Genomic DNA, 12,668 nt, shown 5'->3' with positions numbered 1-12,668 from the left:
TGAGGCAGGAGAATTGCCTGAACCCAGGAGACGGAGGTTGTGGTGAGCCGAGATCGCGCCATTGCACTCCAGCCTGGGTAACGAGAGCAAAAAAACTCCGTCTCAAAAAAAAAAAAAAAAGATAATTAGCCTGGATTATTCTTGATGTCTCAGGACTGTGCCTTTTGCTGGTCAGCCCAAAGTGACCTCACAGAAACACAATTTATGTGTGAAGTGGGTTTCTTGTACACAACGTATAGCTAGGTCTTGTTTTTTGACCCACTATGACAATCTGTCTTTTGACTGGTGCATTTAGACCACTGACATTCAACTGGATTAACAGCACTGTATTTTTACTGTTTTCTGTTTGTTGTTCTTATTCTTTGTTCCTATGTTTGTCTTCCACTCTTCTGCTGCCTTTTGTGGGGCCGTGTGTGTGTGTGTGTGTGTGTGTGTGTGTGTGTGTTTTGTTTTTTGTTTTTTTTTGAGATGGAGTTTCACTCTTGTTACCCAGGCTGGAGCGCAATGGCGCAATCTTGGCTCACTGCAACCTCCTCTCCTGGGTTCAAGCAATTCTCCTGCCTCAGCCTCCTGAGTAGCTGGACTACAGGCTGCACCACCACACCCAGCTAATTTTTGTATTTTTAGTAGAGACGGGGTTTCATCATGTTGACCAGGATGGTCTTGATCCCTTGACCTTGTGATCCACCCGCCTCGGCCTCCCAAAGTGCTGGGATTATAGGCGTGAGCCACCACGCCCGGCCCGTGTGTGTGTGTGTGTGTGTGTGTGTTTTGAGACAAGGTCTGCTCTGTTGCCGAGGAAAGAGTGCAGTGATACTGTCATAGCTAACTGCAGCCTCAACCTCCGGGCTTCAAGGGATCCTCCTACCTCAGCCTCCCAAGTAGGACTATAGGTACACGCCACCACACCCAGATAATTTTTTATTTTTTTGTAGCGACGGGGCAGGGGGCAATCTCACCACATTGCCCAGGCTAGTTTGGAACTCCTGGCCTAGAGTGATCCTTCTGCTTTGGCCTCCCAAGGTGCTGGGATTACAGGCATGAGCCACTGCACCCATTTTCTCTCCTTTCTTAGTATATCAGTTGGTCTTTAAAATTTTTTTTTTTTTTTTTTTTTTTTTGAGACGGAGTTTCGCTCTTGTTACCCAGGCTGGAGTGCAATGGCGCGATCTCGGCTCACCACAACCTCCGCCTCCTGGGTTCAGGCAATTCTCCTGCCTCAGCCTCCTGAGTAGCTGGGATTACAGGCACGCGCCACCACGCCCAGCTAATTTTTTGTATTTTTAGTAGAGACGGGGTTTCACCATGTTGACCAGGATGGTCTCGATCTCTCGACCTCGTGATCCACCCGCCTCGGCCTCCCAAAGTGCTGGGATTACAGGCTTGAGCCACCGCGCCCGGCTGTTCTTCTCTTTGCTCCTCTAGAGGTAATGGACTTTTTCACTCTGGCTCTTTCCAGGATTTTTTCTCTATCTTTGATTTTCCACAGTTTGAAAATGATATGCCCAGGTTTAGTTTTTCTGGCATTTTCCTGATTCTCTGAGATTCCTGGATCTGTGGTTTAGTGTCTGACATTAATTTAGAGAGATCTCAGGCATTATAATTTCAAATGTTTCTTCTCTTCCTTTCTCTTCCTTCTCCTCCTAGTATTCCCATTACACATGCTACGCCTTTTGTAGCTGTCCCACAGTTCTTGGATATTCTGTTCTCTGTGTGTGTGTGTGTGTGTGTGTGTGTGTGTGTGTGTCGCACGCACGTGTGTGTGTGTTTTCTTTTCTCTTCACTTTTCAGATTTGGAGGTTTCTATTGAGATAAACTTATGCTCAGAGAGCCTTTCCTCAGCTGTGTCCAGTCTACAAATCCATCAAAACCCATCAGTGAGGCCGGGCGCGGTGGCTCAAGCCTGTAATCCCAGCACTTTGGGAGGCCGAGGAGGGTGGATCACGAGGTCAAGAGATCGAGACCAGCCTGGTCAACATGGTGAAACCCCGTCTCTACTAAAAAAAAATACAAAAAATTAGCTGGGCATGGTGGCACGTGCCTGTAATCCCAGCTACTCAGGAGGCTGAGGCAGGAGAATTGCCTGAACCCAGGAGGTGGAGGTTGCGGTGAGCCGAGATCGTGCCATTGCACTCCAGCCTGGGTTAACAAGAGCGAAACTCCATCTCAAAAAAAAAAAAAAAACCCATCAGTGGCATTCTTCATTTCCGTCACTATGCTTTGCTCTCTGCCACTTAACTTGCTTTTTTCTTAGAATTCCCGTCTCCCTGCTTACATCGCCCACCTGTTCCTGCGTGCTGCCTACTTATCCAATACAGCCCCTCACATTAATCAGAGTTAGTTTCAATTTCCTGTCTGATAATTCCAGCATCTCTGCTGTCTTTGACTCTGGTTGTGAAGCTTGCTCTGTCTCTTCAACCACTGTTGTTTGCCTTTTACTTTATTATTATTAATTTTGAGACAGAGTCCCACTCTATCACCCAGGCTGGAGTGCAGTGGCACAATCTTGGCTCACTGCAACCTCTGTCTCCCGGGTTCAAGTGGTTCTCTTGCCTCAGCCTCCTGAGTAGCTGGGATTACAGGTGCGTGCCACCACACCCAGCTAATATATATACGTGTGTGTGTGTGTGTGTGTGTGTATTTTTTTTTAGTAGAGTCAGGGTTTCTCCATGTTGGTCAGGCTGGTCTCAAACTCCTGACCTCAGGTGATCCATCACCTCAGCCTCTCAAAGTGCTGGGACTACAGGCGTGAGCCACCGCACCTGGCCCTATTTGCCTTTTAGTACGTCTCATATTGTTTTCTTGATAGCGGCTCTGACTGGGTAAAAGGAACTACCATAGAGAGGCCGCGAGTGTGTGGTGGGAAGGTCTATTCTATACGCTACAATCAGGCCTCAGAGTTTAGGTGAGCTTGCACCCCTCAGCTAAACTTCACAAATGCGTCTTGGTTCTCCCTCCCACCCCCACCTTAAGTGGGCCGGGAGATGGCTAGGGTGGGCTGGCCAGGGGGTTTCCTTTCCCCCAGGTCAGTTAGGTGCCGGCAAAGCAGCAGTGGGGTGAGGGGTGGCGACCTTTTTAGGAAGAGCAGAGTGCTCTGGCCTCTTTCAAAATCGTCGCTTTTCTTCTTCCCACTGCAGGAGGCACGAGGGGATTTTTCTCCATTATTCACTGTGAGAACTCGGGGAAGCTCCAGAAGGTGAGGGACAGGGGACGACGACTTGGTTCCTGCGGATCTTTAACTGTCAGACGTGCCCACTCTGCGCCTCCAGCAACTTGGCGATGACAGCTCAGGTCTCCCTGCCTCGGCACTGCCCAGGGCTTCTGCTCCGGTACCTTGTGAAGCTGCATTCTCCTGAAGCCGGTTTCTCCAATTCTGGGGACAGTGGTTTGCTCTGTGACCTTGCTTCCCTTACGGATCCAAGGAGACTTGCTTTTTCAGTTTGTTCAGCTTTTCTTTTTACTTGTTAGGATGGAATTGCAATTGCAAGCTTCTTATATGCTGGACAGGAGACTGGAAGTTCCACATTTTAATTTTATACATATAAATATATACATGTGTACATATAGATGTATAGGGGTATTGTATATATACACATAAAATGATGATACATATAATGATGATATGTATTACTAAGAACGTAAAATATAATTACATAGTGATAGCTGGACACACAAGGAATTCACAACTCCCCAAAGAAAATACATCTGGATGACCTGCATAGGAATTTCCCCATGAGAAAGAGGAATGTCTCCGTATTTCATTCCCTGTTCCTGCCCTGAAACAATTTCAATCACTTGACAAATCATTATCATTCATTAATAATGTTTACTGAGTGCCCATATGTGAAAGAAATCCACTATACATTCCACAGATGCAGCTCCTCTCCCCACGGGGTTTCCATTTTAATGGGAACAATGCCGAATATATCTGTCTTCCCTTTATATATATTCCATTTGGGCTTTTTGTTGTTCTTTCTTGTTCTCTCTCTCTCTGGTCCAGAGGAATAATTTCCTAGTTTTGTATACTAAGCTGGATCATTTCATTTCCATGAATCAGGGAGTACTTTATGAAGGAATAAGGATTTACAGAGAACTGGGGATAAGAGATAGAGGGAAGCTGAACAGAAGGCAAACGAAACTGGCTGAGTCTCTTCAGAACAGAGGACAATTCCTGGTGGTGAGTCAGTTTGGACGGGGGAATGGGACACCTTACATGGGGATCGAGGAAGAATCAGTGGGGTCAAAAAGAGCACGTCAAGAAGAGGTCAAACTGATGACAAGCAAATATTGCCCCAGTATTACAATTCCTGTTGCCCAACTCAAAATTACCCTGTCAGCTTGATGGGATAAGATTCTCAGACCCCATTTCAAAGCCACAGACACTGAATCCCTTATTCCACAGCTTAGGAAGTCCGAAGAAGTAGACTGTATTTGTCTCTTCCAAAGCTCTCTACCAAAGATGATCGAAGTGTTGGAGAACTTTGTGTCTCTTAATTGTTCTGGTAACTACTGTGCACAATCAGACTAAAAACTCATTGATAAGAATTCTCTCCCTGCTGCCCCAATGCAACTTCTAGATTGTACACTGTACAAGAGTACCAACGCAGGAACTTGTCTACACGCAGAAACTGGCTGACCTGGGCTTTCGGTGTAGGGACCCTTCCTAAAAACATGAGTATCACACAGGGGTCTAAACAATTTGATGGGTAGACTCTATATTGAATCACAAAGGTTTAGGAGTAGGAATTATCTAATTCAGTGTTTTGTTTTGTTTTAAAGAAGTAGAACTCTTATCTTTTTCCACTAAAATCATACGTTGAAGCAAAATAAATAACATTTGTGTAGTTGAAAATTGGGGAGGGAATAGGATCTCCATGGGCCACCAAGTAAGAACTGTCTCAGAGTTCTCAAAAACCACTTACCTAGCCCAATCCCTCAATTTTCACTCTTGTCACCCAGGCTGGAGTGCAGTGGCATGATCCTAGCTCACTGCAACCTCCACCTTCTGGGTTCAAGTGATTCTCATGCCTCAGCCTCCCACGTAGCTGGGATTATAGGTGCGCACCACTACACTGGCTAATTTTTGTATTTTTAGTAGAAACAGAGTTTGGCCATGCTGGTCAGACTGATCTCAAACTCCTGACCTCAGGTGATCCACCCACCTTGGCCTCCCAAAGTGCTGGGATTACAGGCATGAGCCACCATGCCTGGCCTATTTTTATTTTTTTAAACAAGGTGTTGCCTTGTCACCCAGGTTGGCATGCAGGGGTACTATCCTAACTCACTGCAGCCTTGAACTTCTGGCCTCAAGGGATCTTTCCACCTTGGTCTCCCAACAGTACTGGGATTACAGGCATGAGCCACACTGCACCCTGTGCAATCCTTCCATTCCTACAGGTGAGGAAATGGACACACAGAGAAGTCAGGTAAATTACCCAGGGTTACAGGACTAGGGGTAAATCTGGTTCCTGATGCTTAATCCTCTGCTCTTTCTACTGTAACACCCTGTCTCTGAGAACCTACTCTGAACCCATGAAACTACACGTGGCGATATTAAGCCACAAAAATTACTGACACAGTGCTTTCATTAAAGACTCCCCCTGCCCTGTCCATTTCCTGAGAACGAGAGGTTTCTAGTTCTTTGTGCCACATTAACTCCAATTGGTAATTTTGAATTCCTTCTTGGCAGAAGTAATGTAGATCAGATTCCATTAAACATATCGCTACAGTGAACATTTATTTTATTTTTAAATTCAAACCCAGCTTATGGTCTACAGACTTCAGTGAGATTTAATCAGCAAAAGTTTAGTACTATACTACAAAAGAACTTGGATGGTGTGTGGGATTTTACTATAAAAAGGTTTTGCCTATATTGTGTATATTGGCCTTATGTTGGTATCTTCAATAATTCTGACAGCAGTTGGCTTTCAAGTCCCTCACCATAAAAGTGGTTGCATATTATGAAATCCAACACTAGGATATCACTATCCCAGGACCCCAAGGAGTTTATCCCCATATCTCATTTAGTTACTTCCAAGTAATCTGCTGTGATATGCAATTTGCTACCCTGGCATATAGAGGAGGAAAAGAACCATCAGCTACACTAAGCCTAGAGTTCTGAGGCTCCGCCAAGGTTTCCTAGGCTCCCCCAAGGCCTCAGTGTGGCCTTTCTAGGAGGTGGCTCTGTGATCCCAGCTTTGTCTGCAAGGAATCTTGGGTTATTTACAAGATCAGAGTCCTTATTAATGTAATTCTGTTCAAGGCAAGTTAAATGAATGAAACAGGCATGATGATGCGTGTCTGTGGTCCCAGCTACTTGGAAGGCTGAGGAGGGAGAAGAGCTTGAGCCCAGGAGTTCAAGGCTGCAGTAAGCCATGATAGTGCCACTGCACTCCAGCCTGGTGACACAGCAAGACCCTGCCTCTAAATATAATTTTTTTAATTTTTAAAAAAGAAGGGAAGATACGTGACAATTTGAAAGAAATTATATATATATTTGAAAGATGCAGGGGCAGGGTGGAAGCAGCCGTGGAGGACAAGGCGGGGCATCGGCTTGTGGGACTGGAAATTCCGTGTGAGCACCTCAGAGCGAGGTCTCTCATGGTCATTCCCCCACCACTGAATTGGGGTTTCAGTAAGGACTGATTGAGGAAGCAACAGCAATGAAAAGGAGGCCACAAAGAACGAGGAAACTGTCTACATGAAGCATAAACTCAAGGCCCGCATCCAAGTAAAATATCACATTGGAAAGAAAGAAACAGACGCATTTCAGACGGCAAAGCTGAAACTCAGTGTCTGCAATGTGGCGACTTCGGTCTCCCTCTCATGCCTGACAGTGGAGTCAGAGCCCTGTCATTTTAGAGGCTGCTTCCCTGGCATGTGATGCCACTGGTACAAAAGAACCCGCTCACTGAGCAAGTGGTCTGGGCAGGGGACTAGGTGTGTGGGGGCCGCTCACATCTCTGAATTAACTCAGCCATTAACTCGTATCTGAAACCTGGTATTAGAATAGTTCATGCTGGGACACTCTCTGAACTCCGTTTGCCCTAGTCCTGGCGCTGCTGCCCTACAAAGGGAGGAGGATTTTAATAGCATCAAAAAAACCCAAAAAACAAAGAAACAGGATGAAATACTTGTAAAGCTTTTGATAGTATTGAGTCATATACATAGAAGCATGCAAATGGTAAGAGTACTGAATGTTCTAAAACATACACAATAAAAATTGTAGAACTACCTTTTATATTACCTCATGGAGCAGCAAGGGTAGGTTAGAGCAGAGAACAAAACCGAGGCTTCTAAACTGAGGCTTTTGAATATCTCTCCCCATATATTGTTTCGGAGTGATCCCCAGCTTTCTAAAGAATGCTGAGGGTGGAGCATGGGCATCCTGCAGCACTGTAGAAAGAGCAATGGGCTTTAGAACTCAGTTATGCTGACTGGGACAGGTGCGGTGGCTCACATCTATAATCCCAACACTTTGGGAGGCCAAGGCGGGTGGATCACAAGGTCAGGAGTTCAAGAACTCAGTTAAGCTGATTGTTTCCTGCATGACATAGAGCAGAAGACACAGCCTCTGGTCCTGTTTCCTCATCTTTATTTATTTATTTATTTATTTTTATTTTTTTGAGATGGACTCTTACTCTGTTGTCTAGGCTAGAGTGCAGTGGCATCAGCTTGGCTCACTGCAACCTGGCCTCCCAGGTTCAAGCAATTCTCCTGCCTCAGCCTCCCGAGTAGCTGGAATTACAGGTGCATGCTACTGCGCCCGGCTAATTTTTGTATTTTTAGTACAGACAGGTTTCCATATGTTGGCCAGGCTGGTCTTTAACTCCCGACCTCAGGTGATCTGCCCATCTCTGCCTCCCAGAGTGCTGGGATCACAGGCGTGAGCCACTGCGCCCGGCCGTGTTTCCTCATCTTTCAAATGGGACTATGAAAGCCTACTTCACAGGGTCGTGATTGGAATAAATGAAATGAAATGATGTATGTAAAACTTCTACTCTAGTGCCTGGCATAGAGCAGATGCTTCATTCATTTGACCAATATTAATGAAACACCTTACTACATGCCAGACACTGTGCAAGGTGCTGGAAATAAAAGTTAGTATGAACAGACTTGGCGTCTGTCTTCTTGGGGCGTGCGGTGTAGCCACCCATTGTGTCACTAACAGTGCCACTTACTGTGAGTGGCCTCTCTTGACTGAGGTGCACAGGTGGTACTTACAAGATGAGCAGTATGGGCACTGCTTCTGAACTGCTTACATCTGATCGAAAAGCTAGGACAACCAAAACCACATAATTGGGTGGCTCTGCCACTAATTAAATGATCTTCGGAAAATTATTTAACAATTTTGTACTTCCGGTTCCCCATAAGTAAAATAAGGAGATTGGACTGGATTAAAGGTTCCCAAACTTGACTGCATATGAGAATTGCCTGGAGAACCTTTTAAAAGTACATATTCCAGGGACCCACCCAGACCTGCTCATCAGAATCTCTAAGTGTGGGGCTCAGGGATCTGTAATGATTTTTAAATTGTCCCCAGGTGATCCAACACAGCTATCTTGGTCATAGTCCATATGTAAAATCCCTCTTTACAAAAGAGTTCTGGGGTAAATTACTGTAATCCAAAGCTGGAACAGAGTGCCACAGAAAAGGCACCAGTAAAATGTCATGAGAGTTAGGAAAAGGCAAACATCTCTTGGGGGGGTGGGGCACAGCACTGAAGCAGAATTTGAGCTGGGCCTTGGATGAGGGCTGGAACCTGAACTTGAGGGGACAGAGAAAGGGAAGAGGATGGAGAACTGAAGCCAAACATTTGGCGGAGGACAGACTGCTTGAATGGGAATGATGGGGTCTAAGACTGGCAAGGTAAATCATAACCAGCTTCTTTAGTTATTCCATTCATTCATCCATCCGTCCATTTGTCTGCCTGTTCATCCATTCATTCATTGAAATGTCCGTCCATCCAGGCATTCAGGAATGCCTGGCAGTGTGAATATGTACTATGCTAGGCCGTGAGGGTGGAAAGAGAAAGACAGAGTCCTGGCTTACCTAGCAGGGCTGCAGACACCCAGGCAGTGACAGAAGCTAACAGTGCTAAAGGAAACGCAGGGCAGGCTAGGCATGGTGGCTCACGCCTGTAACCCCAGTACATTGGGAGGCTGAAGTGGGTGGATTATAAGGTCAGGAGCTCGAGACCAGCCTGGCCAACATGGTAAAACCCCATCTCGACTAAAAATACAAAACTTAGCTGGGCACAGTGACATGTGCCATTGGAGGCTGAAGCAGGAGAATTGCTTAAACCCAGAAGGTGGAGGTTGCAGTGAACCAAGATCGTGCTACTGCACTCCAGCCTGGGTGACAAAGGGAACTCTGTCTCAGGAAAAAAAAAAAAAAAAGTGCGGGGCAAAGGCAGCCCAGAAGACTAACTGTGCCCAGAAAAGACAGACATCTGAAAGAAAGAAGAGATAATTGGGTGTTACAGGTTGAACTGTGTCTCCCCAAAATGATATGCTGATGTCCTAACTTCCAGTCCTTCTGCAAATGACCTTAGGGGCTATCTGACCACAGAGGCAGACATGCACTGTCTTTCTGAAAACAATGCGAAGACACAGAGAGAAGGCCACATGAAGGTGAGGGACTGAGTGATGTTCTGCAGCCTAGGAATGCCGAAGACGGCCAGCGAATCACCAGATGTGGGGAAAGAGGCCTGGAGCAGCTTCTCCTCCCAGCCTCAGATGGAACGAATCCTGCCAACACCTTGATCTTGGCCTTCGGGCCTTCAGAACTGTGAGAAAGTAAATTTCTGCTGTTTGAAGCCCTCCAGCTTTGTGGTATTTTGTTCCCACAGCTCTAGGAAATCATACGTAAAGTAGACGCAAAAGGAGAGTTAAAAGACTGCATATTGCAGGCTCGGCGGCTGATTTTTGAATTGTTGGGTTAGCCAGCTAATTAAGCAGCTAGAGTGGTGCCTAGCACACAGCAAGAGCTCAATAAACACTTGCTGAGTCACGAATGGGAGGCTGGGGAGACGGAGTAAAGATGGGTTCCCAGGGAGAATGCTGGGAGGTGGAGGAAATGCAGACCCAGTCTCAGGCACGTCGAAGCTCTCCAGAGAGAGAGGGATCCAGAGGCAGCTGGAGCACAGCCGCGAAGCTTGGGGGCCAGAGATTAAGTTTTGGGAATCATCCATGTAGAGATAATAGATTAGATGCAGTTAAACATTATATAGGGAAAAGACAAGAGTGCTAAGGGCAGACACACTGCAATTTAGAGTCTCTGAAAAGGACAGAGAAAGAGAAGAGGAAAGAGACAAGTCTAGCTTCACAGAAGACAGAAGAGGAGATTTCAGGCAGGAGGATCCAGCCACAAGAAAACAGAAAAAGAAGGCCTTTTTCAAGTGATTTGCTTTCCATGTCACAATTGCTCTGTGTGTGTGTGTGTGTGTGTGTGTGTGTGTGTTTTAACATAAACCCATGACAATTCCCGAATGATTTCCAATAGAGCAGCTTTTGAATTTGCTAATTTCAAGAAAAATTCTAGAGGAAAAGATGAAGATGTTAGTGTTTTAATCCTGAGTGTTTCAACAGCAATCTCAGCCTGTGGGATCAGGCAGACAATCTAGGAGTGAATATTATGTCCCTAATAAAAAGGTTCAGAGAAGTGAATATTCATGGCTTGGTTTTATGTAGAAGATCAGATTCCAGTGAAAAACTGAGTTCTGATTCTTGGGCAAATATCCAAATCAGAGCACCAGCCATTTATTTATTTATTTAACACATTATTGGCCACTTGGCACTGAGCTAGAAGCACAAAGATGAATAAACTCATCAACAAGTTTACAGTCTAATGGGGAAGACAGAGACATTATCAGGTAGTTTAAAAACATGTTGAAGATTGGCCGGGCATGGTGGCTCACGCCTATAATCCCAGCACTGTGGGAGGCTGAGGCGGGTGGATCACGAGGTCAAGAGATCGAGACCATCCTGGTCAACATGGTGAAACCCTGTCTTTACTGAAAATACAAAAATTAGCTGGGCATGATGGCACGCCTGTAAACCCAGCTACTCAGGAGGCTGAGGCTGGAGAATTGCTTGAACCCAGGAGGCAGAGGTTGCAGTGAGCTGAGATTGTGCCATTGCACTCCAGCCTGGGTAACAAGAGCGAAACTCCGTCCCAAAAAAATAAAAAATAAAGACAAAAAATGTTAAAAAAAAATATTGAAGACCTTAGCTAAAGAAACCTTAGAAATTAGCCAGGCACGGTGGCTCAAGCCTGTAATCCCAGCACTTTGGGAGGCCGAGGTGGGTGGATCACGAAGTCAAGAGATCGAGACCATCTTGGTCAACAAGGTGAAACCCCATCTCTACTAAAAATACAAAAAATTAGCTGGGCATGGTGGCACATGCCTGTAATCCCAGCTACTCAGGAGGCTGAGGCAGGAGAATTGCCTGAACCCAGGAGGCGGAGGTTGCGGTGAGCTGAGATCGCGCCACTGCACTCCAGCCTGGGTAACAAGAGCGAAACTCCGTCTCAAAAAAAAAAAAAAAAAAAAGAAACCTTAGAAATTAATAATATGGAGGTTCCCCAAAAAACTAAAAATACTCTGCCCCACTGTGTCCACAAGATCAACATGAAGGAAAGATTAATCTCAAGCCTTGTTGTTGTTTTCCTGGTTGAGTTTTGGACTTACTTGCAAGCCCTTTCTTCTTATTTCTCCCTTTTGGAATGAAACATCTATCCTATACCTGTCCCGCCATTGTATTTTGGAAGTACATTTAACTTGTTTGATTTCACAGGTTCACAGCTGGACAGCAGTTTGCTTCAAGATGAAAGACACCTTTGAGTCTCATCTGTGTCTGATTTAGATGATATTTAGATAAGATCCTGGTTTTTAGACCTTTGCATTGGTGCTGGAAAATGTTAAGACTCTTAAGGCTACTGAGACAGAACGAATGTATTTTGTATGTAAAAAGGACATAAGTTTAAGGGGGCCAAGGTTGAAATGCAATGGTCTGAATGTGTGTCTATACGCCCAAAATTCATTTGTTGGAACTTAACCCCCAAAGTGATAGTAGTAAGAGGAAGAGCCTTTTGGGAAGTGATTAAGCATCTTATAAAAATGGCAGAGAGGAGTGCTCTGGCTCCTTCCCTCTTCCATCCCTTCTGCCATGTGAGGACCCAGGACACAGCAAGGTGCCATCTTGGAAGTGGAGAACAAGCCCCCATCAGAAGTCAGACCTGCTGGTGCCTATCTTTTGAACTTCCCAGACTTCAGAACTGAGAAATGAATTTCTATTGTTCATAAATTTTTTAAAGCCTAAAAATGGAGTTACAATATGATCTAGCAATCCCACTTCTGGATATAGATCCAAAATCATTGAAATCAGTATGTTAAATAAAGTATCTGTACTCCCATGTTCATTTCAGCATTATTCATAATAACCAAGATATGAAATCAACCTAGGTGTCCATCAATGGATGAATGGGCAAAGAAAATGTGGCATATATATGTAATGGGTTACTAACAGCCTTTAAAAAGAAGGAAATCCTGTCATTTTTGACATAAATGAACCTGGAAGACACTATGCTGAGTGAAATAAGCCAGGCGAGAAAGATAAGTACCATATAATATAACTTATATGTAGAATCTTAAAAAGTCAAACTTA

General features: G+C 45.1%; 2 protein-coding genes across 4 annotated transcripts in view; one reads left to right on the top strand and one right to left on the bottom strand.

Moving 5' to 3' along the window:
• The window catches only part of FBXL14 (F-box and leucine rich repeat protein 14), a 38,059-nt gene extending 25,636 nt beyond the window's left edge, over positions 1-12,423 (top strand). For all 3 annotated transcript variants that reach the window (XM_039461679.2, XM_039461678.2, XM_010345140.3), the window contains exon 2: positions 3,138-12,423. In XM_039461679.2, coding sequence (XP_039317613.1) covers positions 3,138-3,200 — 63 coding nt within the window. In that variant the 3' untranslated portion in view covers positions 3,201-12,423. The remainder of the gene's footprint in view (positions 1-3,137) is intronic.
• Positions 1-12,668, bottom strand: part of WNT5B (Wnt family member 5B) — a 123,279-nt gene that overhangs the window by 76,759 nt on the left and 33,852 nt on the right. The gene's annotated exons all lie outside the window — the stretch shown is intronic.

Source organism: Saimiri boliviensis, chromosome 7 (genome assembly GCF_048565385.1).
Source record: "Saimiri boliviensis isolate mSaiBol1 chromosome 7, mSaiBol1.pri, whole genome shotgun sequence".
Taxonomy (NCBI): domain Eukaryota; kingdom Metazoa; phylum Chordata; class Mammalia; order Primates; family Cebidae; genus Saimiri; species Saimiri boliviensis.
Note: the sequence above shows the minus strand (reverse complement) of the source record. Positions and strands in the feature narration are given on the sequence as shown.